The sequence below is a fragment of the Microcaecilia unicolor genome, chromosome 8, assembly GCF_901765095.1.
Source record: "Microcaecilia unicolor chromosome 8, aMicUni1.1, whole genome shotgun sequence".
NCBI lineage: Eukaryota > Metazoa > Chordata > Amphibia > Gymnophiona > Siphonopidae > Microcaecilia > Microcaecilia unicolor.
In genome coordinates this window covers 74,072,311-74,097,873 of record NC_044038.1, presented here as the reverse complement: position 1 = coordinate 74,097,873, position 25,563 = coordinate 74,072,311, and the positions used below count along the sequence as shown (strand labels likewise).

Genomic DNA, 25,563 nt, shown 5'->3' with positions numbered 1-25,563 from the left:
GGGGAAGGTAGTACGGAAAGATGAGGATATATGTGGGGTCTTCCAAAAGTTCTATAGCAGGTTATATGAGAAGCTGCAAGACCAGGGGCTGCCGGGACATCTTTATTTAGAAAATCTTAACCTGCCAACTTTGAGGCAGATTGACATAGAAAAGCTGAATAGGCCAATACAGGAAGAAGAGGTGGCATTGGTGATAACGAGAGGTTCACTTGGTAAAGCCCCGGGACCGGATGGGCTCAGAATAGAATTTTATAAGACACTGGGAGAGGAAATCATACCGACGGTGACTAGATATTTAAATAGAGTGGTGGAAGAGGAGAAAATGCCGCATACGTTATCCTCGGCACAAATTGTAGTCCTGCCAAAGCCGGGCAAGGATCCATCTAAGCCAGAGTCCTACCGCCCCATTTCTTTGTTAAATGTGGAAGCAAAAATATTGGCCAAGATAATGGCTAATCGGGTGGCAGGAATGTTACCTAGCTTGCTACATGAGGCGCAGGTGGGATTTGTGGAGGGGAGGACAGTAGCAAAAAACCTAAGGAGAATACTGATGGCGCTAGAGACTCGAAAGAGGAGTGGGATCCCGTCAATGCTTGTCAGCTTTGATGCTGAAAATGCATTTGACAAGGTACGATGGGACTTTATGTTTACTACTCTAAAAGCATATGGGTTTGGGGGACGCTTTATGTCGGCAGTCAAAGCCTTATATCATGCACCTCAAGCCACAGTTCTGGTAAATGGTTTAGAATCAGAATGTTTTCCTATACTTCAAGGAACAAGGCAGGGATGCCCACTATCGCCCTTGCTATTTGTCTTAACTCTAGATCCTTTTATTAGGGACGTGGCAGATAATGTTTCAGTGAGAGGTGTACGGGTGGGAGATAGAGATTTTAAAATTGCAGCATTCGCAGATGATTTGCTGGTGTTGTTGACTGACCCGAGGGAATCATTTATAGCTTTAATGGAAATCATACGGGAATATGGCGAATTTGCGGGTTTACGTATAAATTTAGCTAAGTCAGAGGCGTTGGCCTCCTCAGAGGAGGTGAGACAGATATGGGGGGGAACATTTCCGTTAGTTTGGGCAGACGGCTCATTTAGATATCTGGGCATCAGATTGACATTGGAATTGGAGAGGTTATATGAGCTTAATATTCAAGAATTGATGAGAGAAACCAAGAAACATCTGGTAAACTGGGGAAATCTTCCATTATCATTGAGAGGACGGATAAATTTAGTGCAGATGATGATATTTCCCAAGTGGCTCTATGTGTTGCGGACATTACCGCTTCGTCTGACCCGGAAAGATCTGAAAAGGCTATATGGAATTTTCGGCAATTTCTGTTGGGCAGCAAAGAAGCCAAAGATAAGGTTTTCCTATTTGCTAGGGAATTGGAATCAGGGGGGCCTGGGAATCCCCGACCTATATGTGTATAACCAGGCTTGTTTGCTACGTCATCTGGGGGACTGGGTTTGTAGGACCAACATATATACCCCGACTGATATGGAAAGGGAGTATTTTGCCCCATATGATTTCCTCTCTTTGTTGCATATGACCCAGAAACAACTTCCGCGACAATTTAGAGGATGTGTGATACTCACATCAATGAGGGAGGTATGGAAAGGGTTGGCGAGGAAGTTGGGGGGGAGCTATACAGTGTCTGACCAACTGGCAATAAGGGGGAATCCGACTTTCCAGTCAGGCACAGATAACCCAGTATTCATAAAATGGGAAAGAGAGGGTATTAGGAAACTGGAACACCTCCTGGGGAGAGAGGGAGACCTAATAGGTTATGAAGAACTGCAGAGACGAGTAGGAGTTTCTTGGGGGAATAAGTTCGCGTATGTCCAAATTAAACACTATATATCTGCTTTAGATCAACCTATGCTGAGACGGGGTTTGGGGCAAAAGGTAAGGGACTTTTTTCAAGAGATAGAAGCAACAGGCCTGTCAGTGTCGGCACTTCATAAAGCATTGACCCGTCGGGGACCTCCTGCAAAGAACTACGAAGTTATAAAAGATAGATGGGAACAGGAGGCAGGGAGAACCCTGGTGGGTTGGGAAGGGGGAACCATGCTGAAAGGAATAGCAACCCTTACGTCAGATGAAAGGTTACGTGAGTGTGGCTATAGGACAATCATGCGGGCATATATGTCAGGGCAACAGTTGTCACATATAGGCTCCCCGCAAGGAGCGAGTTGTATTAAGTGTAGTCAAACCCCACATACATTGTTTCATGCGTTTTGGGCATGTCCAGGGGTAAGGGCTTTCTGGACACAGGTTGAGAGATTCCTGTCCCGGATGCTAGGTTCATCAGTAACGGGAACTTGGGATCACTATGTATTGGACACAAAAAGGGCCTTCAGGACACACTCAGCGGGGGCACGTACCTTATGCCGTAAGCTTAGCTTGGTGGCGCGGAAGACTGTTCTGCAGTATTGGACGGCTCCGGAGCCGCCGGCTTACTGGCACTGGAGAAATCAGGTACACCTTTTAGCCACATGGGAAGCACGGGAGGCTAGGGGCTCCCCGAAGAAATATGCAAGTTTTAAACAGATATGGGGCCCTTATTTGGAGGTATTAAGCCCTAGAGGACGTAGTATACTACTTAATTGGCATAATGCGACACCCTGAAGGTTAAAGATAATTCTGATCACACATATTCTGTAGTCAAAGACAGCAGGGGGGGGGGGGGAGGGAGGGGGAAGGGATCTCTCAGGGCTATCAGAATACAAGCCAGGAGGGAGATCGGGGAGAGAGGGGTGAAGGAGTAAACAAATGGATGGTATCACTGGAAAGAAGGGGGAGGGAGGGAGGGGTGGGGGGAGGAGGGGGAAAGGGGGGGGGAAATACTGTTGGATGCTGATAATGATCACAGACAACAATTGGCTTGGTAGGTTAATTTTATTTCTGTTTCGGTTGGTCAATAAAAATGTTGAAACATAATTAACAGTTGAAGAACACATAGAGGGAGGGGGGGGAGGGGGGGAGATAAAATGATAAAAAATTTGATGACTGTTAGTAGCACACTGATTCACTTGTTTACTTGACCCGGAATGTATCTATGTATATTCAGAATGTGGAATGTGATTTCTGTTTGAGGTGTCATCAATAAAAACGTTGAAACATAAAAAAATACACACTTTCTAATGTATATATTACTAGACATATTTATGCTCTGCGCAAAATTTAGCGGTACCTGTATTTTTTTTAAAAGAGAACTCAAATTTATATATCAATATCATAAAACCATTTGTTCATTAAGGTGTTTATAACACCAGGTGATTATAGTAAGCATGAAAGAAATAAAATTAAAAAATATATATATATCAAAAGGTTATACAAATAAAAGAGTAAAAGCAAAAGAAGTATAAATCGATAAAATGAACAACTGGATAAAACGTAAGCTGAAAGAAAATATATGTATTTCCTCCTCAATCTCGATGACATAAATGACAAGATGTCAGGGACCAATTTATAATGGTGTTATGAACTGGATTATTCAAAAGGCAAAACCTGAGGACTGTTATCAATAAGATAATTCAATTTGTTCAATGGGTGCAAAAGAATAATGACAAATGCTCATATGGTGAATTTAATAATGGCTTATGGACTTTTTTTAGGAAATAATTCAAACCTTTTTTTAAACCCAACCAGTCTGGTTAGCCAAAAATGTCTCATTCATATTCATTACAGATATACCAGACTACTTAGCTATGTCTCCAGGACAAGGTTGGAAACCAGGGTTCAAATCCCACTGTTGCTCTTTGTGACCTTGGGCAAGTTACTTAACTGTCCATCACCTCAGGTACAAACTTAAGGGTATGTTTACTAAGGCAAGTTAGCATTTTTAAATGTGCCTTTAAAGTTAAGGCGTGTTAAACGCTAATGCGCCAATACAATACAATAGGTGTATTGCACGTCAACCATTAACGCTCTTTAAAAATGCTAACATGCCTATAGTGCGCCTTTGAAAACACAGATCTTAGATTTGTAAGTCCTCTGGGGAAAGGAAAATACCAACAGTACTTGAATGCAACTCAACTTGAGCTACTACTAAAAAAGGTGTGAAATAAATCCAAATAAAGTCAGTTCCTTCTTCTTACCTCATAATCCTGCTCACTGACAGAAGTGGAATGTCCCACCAACACCTCCACAAATGCAGAACACTCATTCCCCACATCAATGCTGTGGACCTGCTCTTCCTTCTCAAACTGCAAGCAGAGTACAGAGAGAAAGTCCTATTCAGGTATAGCACCATAAAGAACTCATTCAGTTTTGAGAATGCTTCCTCAAACTGATGCTTAAAGCAGTTCACAGGAGGTAGTATGCACACATCATTTGTAAAACAAAACACAACTACAGACATACAAAAAAGAGATATTAGACCTTACTGGCTAATTTCTCAAGTCCCTCTGGACTGGTGCAGATACTTGGTTGTATAACAGACAAGGCCACCATCAACACACCACCCCCTAAAGGCTGCCATCTTGATAGGTCTGTACATCCAACCTGTAATGTGGCATAAACGCATGCAACGACAACCAAGTGGGCACCCTGCAAATCTCCTGTGGTGGTACAAGGCTACATTCCACCCACAAACATGCCCAACTCTTGACAAAATGCGCCTTCAAAATGGAGGGAGGGAGGGGGGCAATGGATGGCCCCATAAAATATATGCTGACACTTTATCTCCTTAATCCAGCAGGCCACCATTGCCTTAGCCACCGCTTCCCCCAACTGACTAAAATTCAGTCCTCTTCAAATAACAATGTAAAACGTTAAGGACATCAGCTGATTAAGCCACCCCGAGTCCTAACCAGCTTCTGCCTCCCAAAACACTGGAAGTGAAACCAACTGGTTAATATGAAGACAAACAAAGAGAGTCCAATTCTCCCGCAAAAACACACAAGGAAACAACAAGTCAAGCGGAAGATATTCAGAAGGACCAGACTGAAGTCACAGATGTTAACAGTCAAAAATGATGATTTATTAAGACCCAACACGGTCTGTGTTTCGGCCAAGAGGCCTTCTTCAGGGGTCTTCAAATTGGCAAACACAGATAATCCAATCAAAAGTGCTTATGTGATAAACCAATCTGGATGGAACTCAGGATAAGAGCTATAAAAAGAACTGAGTCTGTCCAAATACAGCGTAAGTCTCCAAATCTGTGAAGAAGGCCTCTTGGCCGAAACACGGACCGTGTAGGGCAGTGATGGGCAACCTTTTGAGCTTGGTGTGTCAAAATTCGCCAAAAAACCGAGCATAACTTGGGTGGTGTGTCACTTCGAGAAAAATTACTGCTACTAGGACCGCCCCCGGGCCCCCCCTACCCGAGATCGCTGCCCACCCGAGGTCGCCTGGCCCCCCCCCCTCCACCCACTACCGGGCCCGGAACTAACCTTAAAGCCTCCTTTCACGTCGCAGCAAGAAGCAGCAGGGCAGACCTCTCCTCCTCCCTTCTGTGCTCCGCCCTCGCTGACGTTACGTCAGGCAAGGGCGGGACACGGAAGGAAGGAGTGGCCTGCCCTGCTGCTGCTTGCTGCGATGTGAAAGGAGGCTTTAAGGTTAGTTTCCGGGAGCGAGGAGGGAGGGCGGACCACACTGCGGCGCCGCCGCGTGTCATCGAAAATGGCTACGCGTGTCAGTGCTGACACGCGTGTCATAGATTCGCCATCAGGGGTGTAGGGTCTTAATAAATCATCATTTTTGACTGTTAACATCTGTGACTTCAGTCTGGTCCTTCTGAATATCTTCCACTTGACTTGTTGTTTCCTAATATGAAGACAAGACATCACTTTCAGAACAGAACCGACCCAAGCACCACCTCCTCCTTAGACATTAACAAAACAAGGCTCTCTGCATGTCAAGACTTGTGAATTCTCCATAATGAACAGATAGGCCACAAGAAACATCACCAAAACTGACAGAACCTAATTCAAATCCTATGGAGGAACCACCAGCTGCTAAGGCAAATACAGGAGCTTCATGGCTCTCAGAAAAATGGACTAAATCCAGATGAAATGCCAAGGACTGACCTGAACTCAGCCTTTAAAGCATGTTAATGCTGCTATTTGTACCCTTAGGGAGGCCAAAGCCAACCCTTTCTCCAATCCATCCTACAAGAAATCCAAAACCTGCACAACAGATGATCACAACACAAGCAGCCTGACCTCTTCTGCCATTCGATGGTTCTTGGTTCCCCTTTGGTGGCTGCCTTGATCTACTGCTGTCACAATCCAGACTCAATTGCTCTAGACCAGAGGCAGGGACTGCAGAGCTATCCAGATGGCCCTCACTATAAAACAACTAATCAATCAAAATGCCTCGACCAGTGACCCCAAGTTGCCCTTCCTAAGCAATGTACTCTCTCAGCCCTTGAGGCTGGTGTCTGTCATCACCAGAGATCCAATTCAGAGACTCCGGATTCATACCACCTCTCAAATTTGTGGCCAGAACGCCAAGCTTTCTCTTGCTTCTCTTTAGGAAGTGGTCCCGCTCCTATCTCAACTTTGGGGAGACCCACAGGATAGTAATGGCCTCTGTAATGGCTGCATGTGAGCCCTGAACCACAGAACTAGCTCCAGTGTAGCCAGCATCAATCCCAACTGCTGAAGGCACTCAGTCTTGCTTTCCAGAACATCTATTCATTCCTTTGTAAAAATCTTACTAACGGGCACTTAATCACCTGGGAAGAAACCAGCTTGCTCTTGGACACATTCATGACCTATTCTAACTCCTGCAATAGTTGAACTACTTGTTCAGTAGCCGCCTCGCTCTGACCAACCAGTCATCCAGGAACGGATAGACCAACACTTCCCTTTCATGCAGGGTCACTGCTACCATTACCTAACTTTGGAAAACGTCCCAGCACTGTAGCTAACTCAAAAGGAAAGAGGCTAGAATTACAATCACAGAAAAAACTGGTGCGCCAGCCGAATACAAAATGTGTAAATCAGCATCCGTGAGGTTTAGTGACATAAGGAATTTTCTCCAACAATGACTACGGACTTCAAGGTTTCCATACAGAATCCAGGAATGCACAAAGTTCCATTCATCTGAATGAGATCCAAAATGGGACAGAAAATTCCTTCCTTCTTTAGATCTACAAAGTAAATCAAATACCTGCCTCTTCCCTACTCTCCTAAAAGCACTAACAGGACTGCATTCAATTGCAGCAGCCTTTCTAATGTGGATTTGACTGCCTCCAGCTTTAACAGAAACTCCAGAACAGCAAATTACAGGGCATAACTATTATGCATAACTTTGATGCAATCCAAGTCCACCTTTGTTAGACCGCATTAAGCAGCCTCACTGCACCATATGGACTCCTTGCAGGTCTGCCAGCTGTAGTCTAGAACCTACTCCACTACATACTGCTCACCCTCCTTGAGCAGTATCTCCTGGCCTCCCTGAAACAGCCTCTACTGCATTGGACAATTATTCAAGACCTTTTCAAACAAGCAGGGAGCAAGAATTTCAGTGTTTAGGGCCAATTGTTACATTAGGATTTTATAAGAAGTCACCTTAAAAAAACTCCCCAATTTCTTTTAAATGAATTAAGCATAATAGAATAAGATGGCCATATTGCCTTAAGGATGTCAGGATTATAAATTTCCAGTTTGATATGTATACTTCAATTATACTTAACCTTTCTTGATTTTAGCCAGCTTTACTCTAAAACAAGGTTATTTTTAATTCTCTCAAAAACTTTCATTGTATGAAGTGCTTTATATGAAACCTTTCACATCTCAAATGGAACAATATTATCCATACCATTCTTACTTTCTCTATTCCACTCTGAAAACACCATGTTGAGCAGGAACACTTGAGCGTAAATAAGGCTCCCAAGTGTTTCAACCAGTTTCACAGGATTCAATCCCTATTCAATCTCTTAACTGTAAATTGCCTGGCAATTATTAATTCCATAAATATCTAAGTGTTATGCTCCGATGTAGAGGATACCAGATCATGATCTGCCCAATGCATCTGTGCAACATCTAGCACCATCGATGCATACAACACAAGGCAGGACAAAGCGAATGCTATATACCTGTAGAAGGTATTCTCCGAGGACAGCAGGCTGATTGTTCTCACTGATGGGTGACGTCCACAGCAGCCCCCTCCAATGGGAATCTTCACTAGCAAAGGCCTTTGCTAGCCCTCGCGCGCCGATGCACACCGCGCATGCGCGGCCGTCTTCCCGCCCGAACTGGCTCGTGTTCGTCAATCCCGTATGTAGCAAGACAAAGACAAGGGAAGACACAACTCCAAAGGGCAGGCGGGCGGGTTTGTGAGAACAATCAGCCTGCTGTCCTCGGAGAATACCTTCTACAGGTATGTAGCATTCGCTTTCTCTGAGGACAAGCAGGCTGCTTGTTCTCACTGATGGGGTATCCCTAGCCCCCAGGCTCACTCAAAACAACAAACAAGGTCAATTGGGCCTCGCAACGGCGAGGACATAACTGAGATTGACCTAACAACTTATCCAACTAACTGAGAGTGTAGCCTGGAACAGAATAAACATGGGCCTAGGGGGGTGGAGTTGGATTCTAAAGCTCGAACAGATTCTGAAGCACTGACTGCCCGAACCGACTGTCGCGTCGGGTATCCTGCTGCAGGCAGTAATGAGATGTGAATGTGTGGACAGATGACCACATCGCAGCTTTGCAGATCTCTTCAATAGTGGCTGACTTCAAGTGGGCCACTGACGCTGCCATGGCTCTAACATTGTGAGCCGTGACATGACCCTCAAGAGCCAACCCAGCCTGGGCGTAAGTGAAGGAAATGCAATCTGCTAGCCAATTGGATATGGTGCGTTTCCCCACAGCCACTCCCCTCCTGTTGGGATCAAAAGAAACAAACATTTGGGCGGACTGTCTGTTGGGCTGTGTCCGCTCCAGATAGAAGGCCAATGCTCTTTTGCAGTCCAATGTGTGCAGCTGACGTTCAGCAGGGCAGGAATGAGAACGGGAAAAATATTGGCAAGACGATTGACTGGTTCAGGTGGAACTCCGACACTACCTTCGGCAAGAACTTAGGGTGAGTGCGGAGGACTACTCTATTGTGATGAAACTTGGTATAAGGAGCATGAGCTACCAGGGCCTGAAGCTCACTGACTCTACGAGCTGAAGTAACTGCCACCAAGAAAATGACCTTCCAGGTCAAGTACATCAGATGGCAGGAGTTCAGTGGCTCAAAAGGAGGTTTCATCAGCTGGGTGAGAACGACATTGAGATCCCATGACACTGTAGGAGGCTTGACGGGGGGCTTTGACAAAAGCAAACCTCTCATGAAGCGAACAACTAAAGGCTGTCCTGAGATCGGCTTACCTTCCACACGGTAATGGTATGCACTGATTGTGCTAAGGTGAACCCTTACAGAGTTGGTCTTGAGACCAGACTCAGACAAGTGCAGAAGGTATTCAAGCAGGGTCTGTGTAGGACAGGAGCAAGGATCTAAGGCCTTGCTGTCACACCAGACGGCAAACCTCCTCCATAAAAAGAACTAACTCCTCTTAGTGGAATCTTTTCTGGAAGCAAGCAAGACACGGGAGACACCCTCCGACAGACCCAAAGAGGCAAAGTCTACGCTCTCAATATCCAGGCCGTGAGAGCCAGAGACTGGAGGTTGGGATGCAGAAGCGCCCCTTCTTTCTGGGTGATGAGGGTCGGAAAACACTCCAATCTCCACGGTTCTTCGGAGGACAACTCCAGAAGAAGAGGGAACCAGATCTGACGCGGCCAAAACGGAGCAATCAGAATCATGGTGCCTCCGTCTTGCTTGAGTTTCAACAAAGTCTTCCCCACCAGAGGTATGGGAGGATAAGCATACAGCAGGCCTTCCCCCAATCCAGGAGGAAGGCATCCGATCCCAGTCTGCCGCGGGCCTGAAGTCTGGAACAGAACTGAGGGACCTTGTGGTTGGCTCGAGATGCAAAGAGATCTACCAAGGGGGTGCCCCACACCTGGAAGATCCGGCGCACTACTCTGGAGTTGAGCGACCACTCGTGAGGTTGCATAACCCTGCTCAACCTGTCAGCCAGACTGTTGCTTACGCCCGCCAGATATGTGGCTTGGAGCAGCATGCCGTAACGGCGAGCCCACAGCCACATGCTGACGGCCTCCTGACACAGGGGGCGAGATCCGGTGCCCCCCCTGCTTGTTGATGTAATACATGGCAACCTGGTTGTCTGTCTGAATTTGGATAATTTGGTGGGACAGTCAATCTCTGAAAGCCTTCAGAGCGTTCCAGACCGCTCGCAACTCCAGGAGATTGATCTGTAGACCTTGTTCCTGGAGGGACCAGCCTCCCTGGGTGTGAAGCCCATCGACATGAGCTCCCCACCCCAGGAGAGACGCATCCGTAGTCAGCACTTTTTGTGGCTGAGGAATTTGGAAAGGACGTCCCAAAGTCAAATTGGACCAAATCGTCCACCACTGCAGGGATTTGAGAAAACTCGTGGACAGGTGGATCATGTCCTTTAGATCCCCAGCAGCCTGAAACCACTGGGAAGCTAGGGTCCATTGAGCAGATCGCATGTGAAGACGGGCCATGGGAGTCACATGAACTGTGGAGGCCATGTGGCCCAGCAATCTCAACATCTCGCGAGCTGTGATCTGCTGGGACGCTCGCACCCGAGAGACGAGGGACAACAAGTTGTTGGCTCTCGTCTCTGGGAGATAGGCACGAGCCGTCCGAGAATCCAGCAGAGCTCCTATGAATTCGAGTATTTGTACTGGGAGAAGGTGGGACTTTGGATAACTTATCACAAACCCCAGTAGCTCCAGGAGGCGAATAGTCATCTGCATGGACTGTAGAGCTCCTGCCTCGGATGTGTTCTTCACCAGCCAATCGTCGAGATAGGGGAACACGTGCACTCCCAGCCTGCGAAGCGCCGCTGCTACTACAGCCAGGCACTTCGTGAACACTCTGGGCGCAGAGGCGAGCCCAAAGGGTAGCACACAGTACTGGAAGTGACGTGTGCCCAGCTGAAATCGCAGATACTGCCTGTGAGCTGGCAGTATCGGGATGTGCGTGTAGGCGTCCTTCAAGTCCAGAGAGCATAGCCAATCGTTTTCCTGAATCATGGGAAGAAGGGTGCCCAGAGAAAGCATCCTGAACTTTTCCTTGACCAGATATTTGTTCAGGGTCCTTAGGTCTAGGATGGGACGCATCCCCCCTGTTTTCTTTTCCACAAGGAAGTACCTGGAATAGAATCCCAGCCCTTCTTGCCCGGATGGCACGGGCTCGACCGCATTGGCGCTGAGAAGGGCGGAGAGTTCCTCTGCAAGTAGCTGCTTGTGCTAGAAGCTGTAGGACTGAGCTCCCGGTGGGCAATTTGGAGGCTTCGAGGCCAAATTGAGGGTGTATCCGTGCCGGACTATTTGAAAAACCCATCGGTCGGAGGTTATAAGAGGCCACCTTTGGTGAAAAACTTTCAACCTCCCCCCGACCGGCAGATCGCCCGGCACGGACACGTTGATGTCGGCTATGCTCTGCTGGAGCCAGTCAAAAGCTCGTTCCCTGCTTTTGCTGGGGAGCCGTGGGGCCTTGCTGAGGCGCACGCTGCTGACTAGAGCGAGCGCGCTGGGGCTTAGCCTGGGCTGCAGGCTGTCGAGAGGGAGGATTGTACCTACGTTTAGCAGAAGAGTAGGGAACAGCCCTCTTTCCCCCATAAAAACGTCTACCTGAAGAGGTAGATGCTGAAGGCTGCTGGCGGGAGAACTTGTCGAAAGCGGTATCCCGCTGGTGGAGCTGTTCTACCACCTGTTCGACTTTTTCTCCAAAAATGTTGTCCGCTCGGCAAGGAGAGTCCGCAATCCGCTGCTGGATCCTATTCTCCAGGTCGGAGGCACGCAGCCATACATCAAAGGTATCATATACCCCTCTGGCCAGGAATTTTCTGCACGCCTTCAGCTGCCTGACCACCTCCTGAAATGGCTTGGCTTGCTCAGGAGGGAGCTTGTCCACCAAGCCTGCCAACTGCCGCACATTGTTCCGCATATGGATGCTCGTGTAGAGCTGGTAAGACTGGATTTTGGCCACAAGCATAGAGGAATGATAGGCCTTCCTCCCAAAGGAGTCTAAGGTTCTGGAGTCTTTGCCCGGGGGCGCCGAAGCATGCTCTCTAGAACTCTTAGCCTTCTTTAGGGCCAGATCCACCACACCAGAGTCGTGAGGTAACTGAGTGCACATCAGCTCTGGGTCCCCATGGATCCGATACTGGGATTCGATCTTCTTGGGAATGTGGGGATTAGTTAGAGGCTTGGTCCAGTTCGCCAGCAATGTCTTTTTTAGGACATGATGCATGGGTACTGTGGACGCTTCCTTAGGTGGAGAAGGATAGTCCAAGAGCTCAAACATTTCAGCCCTGGGCTCATCCTCCACAACCACCGGGAAGGGGATGGCCGTAGACATCTCCCAGACAAAGGCCGCGAAAGACAGACTCTCGGGAGGAGAAAGCTGCCTTTCAAGAGAGGGATCAGAAGGAAGGCCATCAGACTCCTCGTCAGAGAAATATCTGATGACCTCCTCCTCCTCCCACGAGGCCTCACCATCAGTATCAGACACAAGTTCACGAACCTGTGTCTGAAGCCGTGCCCGACTGGACTCCGTGGAAACATGGCCATGGTAGGAGCGTCGAGAGGTGGACTCCCTCCGCCGACGTCGTCGGGAAGTCCGCCTGGGAGGCGGCCGTAGCCAAGGGGCCCGCCGTCGCCTCACTCAACGGTACCGGTGGCGCAAGCACCCCCGGTACCGGAGAAGGGCGCAACAGCTCTCCCAGAATCTCTGGAAGATCGGCCCGGAGACTCTCGTGCAGAGCGGCTGTGGAGAAAGACTGGGAAGCTGATGCAGGTGTCGAGATCAGAGTCTGTTCCTGGCGTGGAGGCGGTTCCGGGCTGTCCAAGGGGGAGCGCATCGACACCTCCTGAACAGAGGGTGAGCGGTCCTCCTGGTGCCGATGCCTACTGGGTGCCGACTGCCTCGGCGACCCAGAGCTCTCGGTACCGAGGCGGTAAGGAGACCGGTGACGATGCTTCTTTGACTTCTTCAAGCGAAGCATGTCACCGGAGCTTCCCGGTACCGACGAGGAGGATGTAGAATCCAGCCGTCGCTTCCTCGGGGCCGAGGTCGAAGAAGGTCGGTCTCGGGGGGGCTGTACCGCAGGAGCCCTCAGGGTAGGGGGAGACCCACCCGAAGGCTCACCGCCACCAGCAGGGGAATGGGCAGCCCTCACCTGCACTCCATATGAAACACCACCGTCCGACGACATCAGCACCAGCGGGGGTCCCGGTACCACCGACGGTACCGACGATGCAGGAGGTCGGATCCTCGATGCAGTCGATGCCGAGGTCGATGACTTCGATGCTGTCGACGCCGATGCACTCGGTGCGTCCTGTGCTGTTGTCGTCGAAGAGCCCGAGAACAACGCGTTCCACTGGGCCAATCTCGCTACCTAAGTTCGCTTTTTCAAAAGGGCGCAAAGACTACAGGCCTGCGGGCGGTGCCCAGCCCCGAGACACTGAAGACACGACGCATGCCTATCAGTGAGCGAGATTACCCGGGCGCACTGGGTGCACTTCTTGAAGCCGCTGGAAGACTTCGATGACATGGGCGGAAAAATCACGCCGGCGAAATCAAAATTCGCGATGACGGAAGGCACCAAAAAGAAGGGAGAAAAAACCCATACCGAGGCCAAAAAGGCCGGTCCCAAAAGCGAAAGGAAACTTACGCGGGGCAAAAGCTGGAAGCACGGGAAAGGGGTAAAGACCGTAAAGGTCCTTCTTTTTTTTTTTTTTTTTAGCGAAAATCGCGAAGACGCGCGAGGTCAACTTGAGGGGCACGAAACGGCGGCAAAACATGACCGTCCCGAGCGCGGACAAAAGAAGACTGACGAACACGAGCTGGTTCGGGCGGGAAGACGGCCGCGCATGTTCGGTGCGCATCGGCGCGCGAGGGCTAGCAAAGGCCTTTGCTAGTGAAGATTCCGATTGGAGGGGGCTGCCGTGGACGTCACCCATCAGTGAGAACATGCAGCCTGCTTGTCCTCGGAGAATTTAAGGTTAAGATGTCCTCCTGCCCCAAACAGCTTATAATTTAAATGATCACAGGAAGACTAAGGGGTATGTATGAGGTCATAAAGTGAAAAAAGGGGAGTGCATGCCAACCAGAAGCTTAGTAACATGGTAAATAGCTGAATCCAGTGTGTACTCTTTTGCAATGCACCAGGGGGTAGCAAATCAGCTGCTGATAAAACTTTTACAACCAAGAGAAAACATGAGCCACACAAAAAAAGTTGTTAAGAAGAGGATAAGTCAGCATTCAGAACATGCAGGAAGGGATGGAAAAACGACTTTCTACTGCAATTTTAAAAACCTTGCTACAATGAATAAAGCTCAGAAACATATACACACATCAGTCTCACTTATCTTTGCTAAGCTTATGTTACCATTATGAATTATGCTTTGTACTTATATTGAGATCAGGAGACTGTGAAACCTTTGGAGGTCTTCCCACTGCAATAACCAGGGCTACTTGGGGGTTCCCTTACACTCAGTTGTATTCTCAGAGAATTGATTGGAAAAGCCCCCCCCTCCCCCCCCATCCTGGCAGCGCCAGAAAGTGAAAGGCTGGAGTGCCTGCATTCACCTGTAAGATAACTGAAACTTGTTTCTCTCCGGCCTTGCTGGACTTCCATTTCCTGTATGTATCGGCTTTCAGCAGATTCTCTGCCTTATGAGTCTGAGTTTGAGAGGGACAAACAGATAAGTAAAAATTAATAGCTTTCACTATGTACTGCAAAAGATATCCTAGACTTTCCAAAGTTCCTTTAGGACTCAAAGAGATTTTAGACTCTCCCAAGATTGCTTTGATGCATTTTTGACATGCATTTTGTGAAGGCACATGCCTGAGCTGCAGCAAAAGTTACAGACTATGGGAAAATTAGGTTCTTACCTTGGTAATTTTCTGTCCTTTAGTCATAGCAGATGAAGCCATTACGTATGGGTTGTGTCCATCAACCAGCAGGGGGAGATAGAGAGCACTCAACTTTTCAAAGTGCCAGCCAGCTCCACTGCCTCTTCAGTATTTGAAGCTTCCAAAGCAGTATGGCAAACCGCAATGGGAATAATAACATGAACTTTCCTCACAGCGAACGATGGCCCCTTAACAAGGGCATGAACTCAAAAGGAGGGAATGAACACATCCTCCTGGAGGGAATAAACTGGAGGGGATACACGCAACCTCCTGGAGGGAATAAACTCATCCTTCAAAACAAACTGGAGGGAATGGACTCATCCTCCTATAAGTGAACATGAATCCTGAAGACTGTTTTCCAACTTTCTCCCAAGGAAGGAACTTCAGGAAACAAGAACAAAACCTGAAACCGATTCACAGCATTCAGACAATCATACAGGGAGGGCTCATGGCTTCATCTGCTATGACTAAAGGAAAGAAAATTACCAAGGTAAGAACCTAATTTTCCCTTCCTTGTCATCAAGCAGATGAAGCCATTACATATGGGATGTAACAAAGCAATCCCTATATAGGGTGGGAACAGGTCACACCACGCGCTAGCACTTGTGCTCCAAAACGCACATCCAGCCTGTAATGTCGGGCAAAAGAGAGCTTAGAAGCCCATGTTGTTGCACTGCATATCTCTTGACGAGAGAGTGCTCCAGTTTCAGCCCAAGAGGAAGAAATCGCTCTGGTAGAATGTGCCTTAAAGGCTACAGGCGGAGACCAGCCAGCAAGCAGATAAGCTGAAAAGATAGTTTCTTTGAGCCAGCGGGCAAAACAAACAGATGATCATAGATCTTGAAAGAGATAGTAACTCGCAGATACTGCAGCAGAGTCCTGCGCACATCCAACAGGTGCAACTGCCCAAAAGATTCTGGAAACTCCTCCTTATCAAAGGAGGGCAAGAAAATAGGCTGGTTTAGGTGAAACGCTGAAACCACCTTAGGCATGAAGGAAGGCACGGTCCGAACCGTGACCCCGAACTCTGAGAATTGCAGAAATGGGTCTCTACAGGACAGCGCCTGGAGCTCTGACACCCATCTCGCCGAAGTAATGGCCACAAGAAAAACGGCCTTTAGTGTCAAATCTTTCTCCAATGCTCACCGAAGCGGCTCAAAAGGAGAAGCCTGCAGGGCCTTCAAAACTAGCCCCAGGTTCCAAGCTGGACAGGGTGCTCGCACGGAAGGCCGGAGCCGAAGCACCCCACTAAGAAACCGTGCCACATCTAGATGAGCAGCTAAAGACACGCCTTCAACCTTACCACGAAGGGAGGCCAACGCTGCCACTTGCACCCGCAGGGAATTATAGGCCAAGCCTATTTGTATACCATCCTGCAAAAAGTCCAGAATCGGCGAGACAGGAGCCCGCATGGGTGTGATCGCTTTTGAAGCACACCAAGCCTCAAACTGGCGCCAGATCCTGGCATAAGCCACGGAAGTGGAACGCTTGCGGGCCTGCAGGAGAGTGGAAATGACTGTGTTTGAATAGCCTTTGTCCCTCAATTGCGCCCTCTCAATCGCCATGCCATAAGACCAAAGCGGCAAGCGTCCTCCATGGCTACCGGGCCCTGTGACAACAGGTTCGGTACCAGAGGTAAAGGAAGGGGAGCCTCCACTAGCATCTGTCGGAGGTCCGCATACCAAGGCCTCCTGGGCCAATCCGGGACGATGAGGACCACTTCTCCTGGGTGCAGCCGAATCCGCAGGAGCACGCGCCCTATCAAGGGCCACGGAGGGAACACATATAGTAGGCCCGGAGGCCAGGGCTGAGTCAAGGCATCCAACCCTGCCGAGCGAGGATCTCTCCGTCTGCTGAAGAAGCACGGGACTTTGGCATTTGAACTTGTCGCCATAAGATCCATCACGGGCTTGCCCCATTTGGCACATATCTGCAGGAATACTTCGTCTGCTAGTTCCCATTCTGCTGGATCGATCTGATGCCTGCTTAGATAATCGGCTTGCACGTTGCTCTGACCTGCAATGTGAGCTGTGGACAGAAACTGAAGATGCAGCTCGGCCCAGTGGCAAATCTGTTCGGCCTGCGCGGTCAGTGCTCTGCACTGAGTGCTGCCTTGTCGATTTATGTAGGCCACTGCTGTTGTGTTGTCCGACATCACTCTGACAGCCAATCCTTCCAGGGTCACTTGAAAGGCCAGAAGCGCCTGAAACACCGCTTTCAACTCCAGGCGGTTGATGGACCACTCAGACTCCTCGGGTGTCCATAGACCCTGGGCATGCTTCCCCTTGCAATGTGTGCCCCAGCCCTTCAGGCTGGCATCTGTCACTACTAGACACCAATCGGGGAGCGCCAGCGGCATTCCTCGCCGCAGCATGCTGTCCGAGAGCCACCACTCCATGCTGAGTCGGGCCGCAGGGAGCCAAGAAAGTCTGCATTGATAATCCTGAGAAACTGGAGACCATCTTTGAAGTAGAGAATACTGTAGAGGTCTCGGGTGCGCTCTCGCCCAGGGCACCACTTCCAATGTGGCTGTCATCGATCCCAACAGCTGGACAATGTCCCAAGCTCGCAGGCGGGGCATGCTCAGGAACAGACGGACCTGATTCTGAAGCTTGCACCGCCTTAGCTCGGGTAGGTATACATAGCCCGAGTCTGTGTCGAACCTGGCCCACAAATATTCTAGAGATTGCGAGGGGGTCAGGTGACTTTTGGCCATATTGACGACCCAGCCTAGAGATTGAAGTACTGAGACCACTCTGGCTGTAGCTTGATAGCTCTCTGTTACAGAGTCTGCACTGATGAGCCAGTCGTCTAGGTACGGGTGAACCCTGATACCTTTTCGCCTGAGCAAAGCAGCTACTACCACCATTACCTTGGAAAAGGTTCGGGGAGCTGTGGCGAGACCAAAAGGCAAGGCCCGGAACGGGAAATGTTTTCCCAACACCGCAAACCTCAGAAACCTCTGGTGCGGGACTCAAATTGGTATGTGCAAATAAGCTTCTTTCAGGTCTAGAGACGTGAGAACCTCTCCTGGCTGTACCGCAGCAATGACGGAGCGCAGGGTTTTCATGTGGAAATGCCACACTCTCAGGGACTTGTTTAATTCTTTTAAGTCCAGAATAGGCCGAAAAGACCCACCTTTTCGCGGCACTACAAAGTAGATGGAGTATTGGCCGTAGCCGTGTTCGGCGGGAGGTACCAGGGACACGGCCCCTAACTGAATCAGACCTTGCAAAGTCTCCTCTACCGCCGCCCGTTTGGCGGCCGAACCGCATCGGGACTCCACAAACACGTCTCTTACTGGGGCGTTGAATTCTATTCTGTAGCCATCTCTGATCAGGTCCAGAACCCACTGATCTGAGGAAATATTGGCCCACTCCTCGGCAAAGAGGGAAAGACGTCCTCCGATGACAGGAAGCGAGGAGGGGGCCGACACACCATCATTGAGAGGGTCGCCCCTGAACTCCAGGCCTAGAGCCGGTGGCTGCAGAACACTTGTCCGAGCGAAAGGAGTTCCTCTGCTGAAAAACGGGCACGAGAAGTGAACCCAGCAGAACGCCCCAGGCGGTACCTTCTAGCTTCACGGAAGCGAGGTCTATAAGAGGAGTGGACCGCCTGGCCCTTGGAGGAAGGCCTCAGTCTATCTTCGGGCAAGCGCTGGGGTTTAGGATCTCCCAGGCCTTTAACAATTTTTTTTCCAACTCCTCACCAAATAGGAGAAGGCCTTGAAAGGGCAACTTCACCAACCTTTGCTTAGAGGCCATGTCCGCTGCCCAATGTTGTAGCCAAATAAGACGGCGAGCCGCCACTGCTACTGCCATTTGTTTAGCCAAAGCTCTGACAATATCATAAAAGGCATCAGCCAAAAAGGACAAGGCCGACTCCAGCCGCGGAGCCACATCCGAGAAGGGCTCCGCTCCATCTCCGGGCTGTTCCACTGCCTGTTGCAACCACGCCAGGCAGGCTCTAGCAGCATAACAACTGCATGCCGACGCCCGAACAGTAAGACCTGCAATTTCAAAGGACCGTTTAAGTGCTGCTTCCAGCCTACGGTCTTGTACATCCTTCAGGGCAACTCCTCCTTCCACAGGGAGGGTAGTTCTCTTTGTCACCGCAGTGACTAGGGCATCTACTTTAGGCATTGCAAAGTGAGCCAAATGCTCCTCACGCAGAGGGTATAATTGCCCCATAGCCCTGGAAACTTTCAAAGGTCCCTCGGGGTCAGCCCACTGAGCGGAAATAAGCTCTTGGATGGAGTCATGCAAAGGAAAGGCTCGAGCAGGCTTTTTGGTACTAGCCATCCTAGGATTCACAGAGGAGGCCGTGCCACTGTCAGGCTCTTCAATAGAAAGAACCTGTAGGGCATCTGAAATAAGCGCTGGCAGCTCATCACGGTGGAAAATCCTCACCGCAGAGGGATCATCCAGATCCTGTGGTAATTCTGCACCTGACTTTGGCTCCTCAGACCACGAAGGCCTGCCAGAACTCTCCAAATCCTCACAGCCCGACCACGGGGGGAGGAGGTGCACCACAATCTGAAGGGGAATTAGCCCTTCTACGCTTTTCTTTATGCCAATTATCAGGGAAAATAGCCTCAGCGGGCAGTCCCAGGCCAGAATCCACCGAGGGGAGACAATAGAAGGGGCCTCAGACGACCCTTGAGGGAGAGCTCTTTTCAGCATGTATGCGTTATGCAATAACAACACAAAATCAAGGGAGAAAAACTCGCCCTGGGCACCCAGATCCCGTCTGGGGCTAGCTGCTTCCTGAATAGCCTCAATTCGAGGTCCCCCCCCCCCCCGGGCTCAGGGATCTCCGTCTCTACGGAGGCCGCGCCATGTGGAGAATTCAAAATGGCGTCCGCTGCCAGCTCTGAGCGGGAAGAATCATCGCTCGCTATGCTCGGGCCGGCTCTTACACCTGTACAGCATGATTTACAGAGCCCCACTGCTGATTTGCGCTTGCCACACCGGGAACAGCGCTTTACATTCTCTGCAGCCATCGCCGAAAACGGCGGAAAAATTCAAAATGGCGGTTTCGTGCCAAAAACGCCCCAATCGCGGGCCCACCCCGGAGGAGTTAGAAAACACTCTTACCTCACCGGACCGAGTATCACAGCTCCGGTCCCATAGAAGAATCAAAGGAAAACCTCTGTTCCATTTTTTTTTTTTACGCTGTGAGGAAAGCAGAGGTAATAAGAACTCCGGAGACTCAGATGAGTGGGAAAGGCAGGGAAAGGCGAACCAATGTGCCTGCATCCACTGAGTGGGAAAGGACAGGGAAAAGCAAGCTAATATGTCCACATCCACGGGGGCATGGGTAAGGCAGGGAAAGGGCTAACATATGTGCCTTCAAAGTGAAGCTGCTATAGTCTCTAACACCCCGGCTAACAACTGGCAAGCCAGGAGCCACCCCAGGCAGATTTTTGATGGAGCTCGAAGAAGCTGCAGCCACCCTGCTTGGGGAGAAAGAGAATCCTGAAGAGGCAGTGGAGCTGGCTGGCCATGAGGCACTGTGAAAAGTTGAGTGCTCTCTATCTCCCCCTGCTGGTTGATGGACACAACCCATACGTAATGGCTTCATCTGCTTGATGACAACGAAAAAGCCCATTTTACACAGAATATCGAGATGGGAATCGAGTCATCCAGAATGGGACATGTTCAATTCCAGCAGCATTTTTAAAGCAGCTTTGCGAAATGCGGGGTCTTTTGTAAAAACACATAAGAACATGAAGGTGTGCATATGTATGTGCTGGCATTTCACTAATATACACATGGAAGAATGAGTGGCATAAACCTGGAAGCTTTACAGTTTCCATGTGTGGCCATTCCATTTTGCAAACTTATATGTATAAGTGCTGCCAATGAAGCTGCGAAGCCACAGTTATTTTCTTCTCATTTTGGAGGAAGAAATAAACTGGTGATTAAGGAGAATTACTCTCGTAATCCTTTGTGTAAAGCCCTCACTGAAACGAGCGCTTTTTATGTTTCAACGGTTTTTATTGATGATAATAAACATTGTGAACATAATCAAAAAAAAAATTCAAACTCTTCGTAAACATAAGAACAAGTCACATTTGCATACTTACATCGTAACAGCATCATCAATGTTTTTTAACATCGTTTTCTCCCCCTCCCTCCCCCCCGGGCTTATATTTCAACGTTTATTATTGATGACACTTCAAACAAAAATCCCCTTCCCTTTCTGCATATACAAAGATATATTACAGTTCCAGTACACAGGTGTATCTATATGCTCTTAACAGTCTTCAAAAAAAAAAAAAAAAAAATTTTTTGTACTGCAACTATTTGTTAACCACATAGTATTGAACATACATTAAAATAATACAACTTTTAGCTAGTGTCATGTGTTCAATCTCTAAAGTATTCCTTTTATCTTTGATTACTATTTTTCATGGTGTTGGTATGAGCACTGTCTATTACATTTGAAACTAGCGCTTTTTAAAAATCTGTGCAAGGACGGCTTAACCTGTGGAGCAGGTAAGGCTCTGGCCCAGGGCGCCGGTGATAAAGGACAACAAACGCCCAAGCAAGTGATGTCACCGGCCAATAGGTTAAACTTAAGTTTCTTTTTTTTACCAGCATCTGTGAGCACTGCAAACAGAAACAAACAGTGGTCCTGAGTCAACTCCCTGCATGGGAAATGGGAAGCGCCAGCAACTGCAGTTCTTTCCTCCTCCCTCGGCCTCCACTGTCCACTGAGTCACTGACGAGACACTGACTCCTCCCAAGTTCTCCCCCCTCGTGGCAGCTGGCTTGTAAGTCATGTTTACGCCTGCCCCCTAGCTGGAACTGGCATCTGATTAAGTGCAGAGAGCACCTTGACAACTGCCCCTTGCACTCCCTTCCAGAAGACACGCTAGTTGCATCAAGGATTGCTAAGATTGGACACCTAACATCAAATACCAGTGTGCCTTGCAGGGAGGAGCAGGACATTAAAGCATTTAAACTACTTCAGTGTCTACCGTGTTCTTTCTTTTTTTGGTCCACTGCTGTGCCTGTCACTTGCAGCGCTGCCAATGCTACCGCTGCACTGCCACTGCCTGGGCCTAAGGAAGAGTGTCTTCAGAACACACCAGCATTTAAGCAATGCAGGTAAAGGGTATGGTCGTGTTCCAAGGCCCCAGGGGGAGGATAGAATCATGAAAATTACTGTTGTGGGGGAGGAAGGGAGGGTAGAATAGTGAAAATTAACGGTGGGGGGAGAGAGGGAGCCATTATTATTATTATTAGCATTTGTATAGCGCTACCAGACGCACGCAGCGCTGAACACCTGATACAAAGAGACAGTCCCTGCTCAAAAGAGCTTACAATCTAAGTAATACAGACAAACAAGACAGTTACGGGTGAGGGAAGTAATGGGTGAGAAGGGAAGAAGGGACAAGGGGAGGGCAATTGTGGCTAGGAGCTAAAAGCAGCAGTGAAAAGGTGGGTTTTCAGCATAGATTTGAAAACAGGTAGAGATGGAGCTAGACGTATAGGTCCAGGAAGTCTATTCCAGGCATAAGGTGCCGCGAGAGAAAAGGAGCGAAGCCTGGAGTTAGCAGTGGAGGAGAAGGAGGACGACAAGAGAGATTTGTCAAGTGAGCGGAGCTCACGGGTAGGAATGTAGGGAGAGATGAGAGCGGAGAGGTAATGGGGGGCTGCAGAATGGATGCATTTAAAGGTCAGTATGAGAAGTTTAAACTGAATGCGGAAGCGGACAGGGAGCCAGTGAAGTGACTTGAGGAGCGGGCTAGTATGGGTATAACAATTCTGGCGGAAAACAAGTCGTGCCGCAGAATTTTGGACAGATTGGAGAGGAGAGAGTTGGCTGAGCGGAAGACCAGCGAGAAGTAAATTGCAATAGTCCAAGCGAGAGGCGACAAGGGTGTGGATAAGGGTTCTGGCAGCGTATTCAGAAAGGAAAGGGCGAATTTTGCTAATGTTGTAGATAAAGAAGCGACAGGTTTTGGCGATCTGTTGAATATGGGCAGAGAAGGAGAGAGAGGAATCAAAGATGACTCCAAGGTTACGAGCCGAGGAGACAGGGAGGATGTGAGTGCCATTAACAGAGATAGAGAAAGGGGGAAGAGGGGAGGTGGGTTTAGGGGGAAAAATGAGAAGTTCAGTTTTGGTCATGTTGAGCTTTAGATGGCGTTGAGACATCCAAGCAGCAATGTCAGTCAAGCAGGCTGAGATTTTGTCCTGGATCGAGGTTGAGATTTCAGGGGTGGAGATGTAGATCTGAGAGTCATCAGTATAAAGATGGTACTGGAAGCCATGGGATGAAATCAGGGTACCAAGGGAAGAGGTATAGATGGAGAAGAGGAGGGGTCCAAGGCAGAACCCTGAGGCACACCAACAGAAAGCGGGATGGAAGTTGAAGAGGATCCACCAGAGTGAACACTGAAAGAATGAAGCGAGAGGTAAGAGAAGAACCAGGAAAGAACAGGGCCCTGGAATCCAAGCGAGGACAGTGTATCCAGAAGCATAGTGTGGTCAACAGTGTCGAAAGCAGCAGATAGGTCAAGAAGGATAAGGATAGAATAGAGACCTCTGGATTTAGCCAGTAGCAGGTCATTAGAGACTTTGGTAAGTGCAGTTTCAGTAGAGTGAAGAGGGCGAAAACCAGATTGGAGTGGGTCAAGAATAGGTTGCGAAGAAAGAAAGTCAAGACAACGGCGGTGAACGACACGTTCCAGTAATTTGGAAAGGAAAGGGAGAAGGGAGATGGGGAGATAGTTGGAGGGACAGGTAGGATCAAGTGAGGGTTTTTTAAGGAGTGGAGTGACCACAGCATGTTTGAAGGCCATAGGAACAACTGCAGTGGAGAGTGAAAGATTAAGGATGTGACAGATGACTGGGATGATAGTAGGAGAGATAGTGTTAAGTAGATAAGTGGGGATGGGATCAGAGGAACAGGTAGTAGATTTAGAGGAGGAAAGAAGAAGGGCAGTTTCATCAATAGACACTTCAGAGAAGGAGGAAAAAGAAGAAGAAGCAGCCATCAGGAATCTTGCTGATTGCTGAAGTGTGTGTGTGTGTGTGGGGGGGGGGGGGGGGGGGGGATGAGGGAGGTATTGTGAAAATTGCTGAGGTGTAGGGGGGGGGGGGGGGAAATTGTGTAGCTCATATCCCCAGATTGGCCCCAAGGTAGGGGGTGGGGCATGGCAGGTGGGAGGCAAGGGGCATGGTGGTGGTGGTGGGGTTACAAAAACAAAAGTTACCTCTTGAGCTGGCCCTGAAAATCTGCATGTGCCTCAAAGTGGTGCAAAACCCGACGGGGCAAATTTATTTCTATACATGTATTCCATTGTAAAAAATGGGGAATATGCGTACAGATTTTTGGTTTTCCCAAACCACACTACTTTGAAATATCTGCAATCTACAGTGTAAATGCTGCCATTGACATGTGAACATAATTCTAAAATAACCATCTTGTTTTATCAGTATAGTGCTTCTATCCTAACCATTGTGCAGATTAATAAGGGACACACACAATAGAAATCATCCCTATTCTTCCCCCTTCCCTTTCAAATAGCTGGGGACAGTCACTGCCTGCCTGCCTCCCCTACCCCATTCCATAGTTTCTCTCACCGAATCCTCACTGCTGCAGGACACGACATGCTTCACTTTAATATCTGGCATTTTTCAATCCGTTATGAGGTCTGTGTCTTCAACTCCACTGAATCCACACACATGGGTGTTTCCTAAGGAGAGAGATAAAGAAACCATTAGTGTTTACAACCCCTGTAACTCCACTAATGCTATACTCAGAAGCCGCCTCTAATCTTTAACCAGTTTCAGATAATTTTACTAAAAGGACTATTTTACATGTTTCCAAAATACATCTCTCTCCTCTCTGTCCCACGTGCACAATCACTAAGCTGTGAATAGATTATGGAGGCCGTCACAAGCTCAATGGTGTCCACGGCAAGTGAAGTTCTCAGTGTCACCCCCCCCCCCCCCAGCCAACCCAAGGCAATGAAGGGTTAAGTGGCTTGCCCAAGGCCACAAGGAGCTGCTATAGGATTAACCCTTGGGTCCTTTGGTTCCCAGCCCACTACTTTAATCATTAAGCTAATCTTACACCCAAAGTAAAACAGAGGGGGTAATTCAGATCAGCTTTTTACATGCTCAGGTACGTTCCTATAAAGTTGCCCGATACCAAAAATGTCTACAAAATAGGTGCACTAATAAATAGCAGTTTCTCGTACATGCTACATACGTAGGTGTTCCTGAGGAAAGACTGCCACTTAAGATGTTATATAAAATACATGCATATATGTCTGTTCTTACTGGTATACACACACACACAATTACTCATATTTTCCCTGGGGTCATTTGATAAAGGCACAAAGATGCCTATGTCTCATCTGCAGAATCAGAAAGTAGAGAGATTGTGGATGCCTTTCAAGGTGCTCTTGCTCAGACAAATGGTAATGGAACCCATGAGGGAAGGGGTGGCGCTCGATTGTAAGCTCTATTGAGCAGGGACTGTCTCTCTGTATCAGGTGTTCAGCGCTGCGTGCGTCTGGTAGCGCTATACAAATGCTAATGCTAATCTAATACTAAGAAATA

The 25,563-nt window shown here is 48.7% G+C and overlaps 1 protein-coding gene across 2 annotated transcripts in view; it reads right to left on the bottom strand.

Moving 5' to 3' along the window:
• XRCC1 (X-ray repair cross complementing 1) overlaps positions 1 to 25,563 on the bottom strand; it is a 204,668-nt gene that overhangs the window by 154,912 nt on the left and 24,193 nt on the right. Inside the window, exons 2-4 of one of the 2 annotated variants that reach the window (XM_030211610.1) lie at positions 24,580 to 24,692; positions 14,654 to 14,746; positions 4,108 to 4,215 (exon numbers count right to left, since the gene is read on the bottom strand). In XM_030211610.1, coding sequence (XP_030067470.1) covers positions 4,108 to 4,215; positions 14,654 to 14,746; positions 24,580 to 24,630 — 252 coding nt within the window. In that variant the 5' untranslated portion in view covers positions 24,631 to 24,692. Of the gene's footprint in view, positions 1 to 4,107; positions 4,216 to 14,653; positions 14,747 to 24,579; positions 24,693 to 25,563 lie in introns of those variants that run through there. The other variant, XM_030211611.1, reaches the window with a different exon arrangement.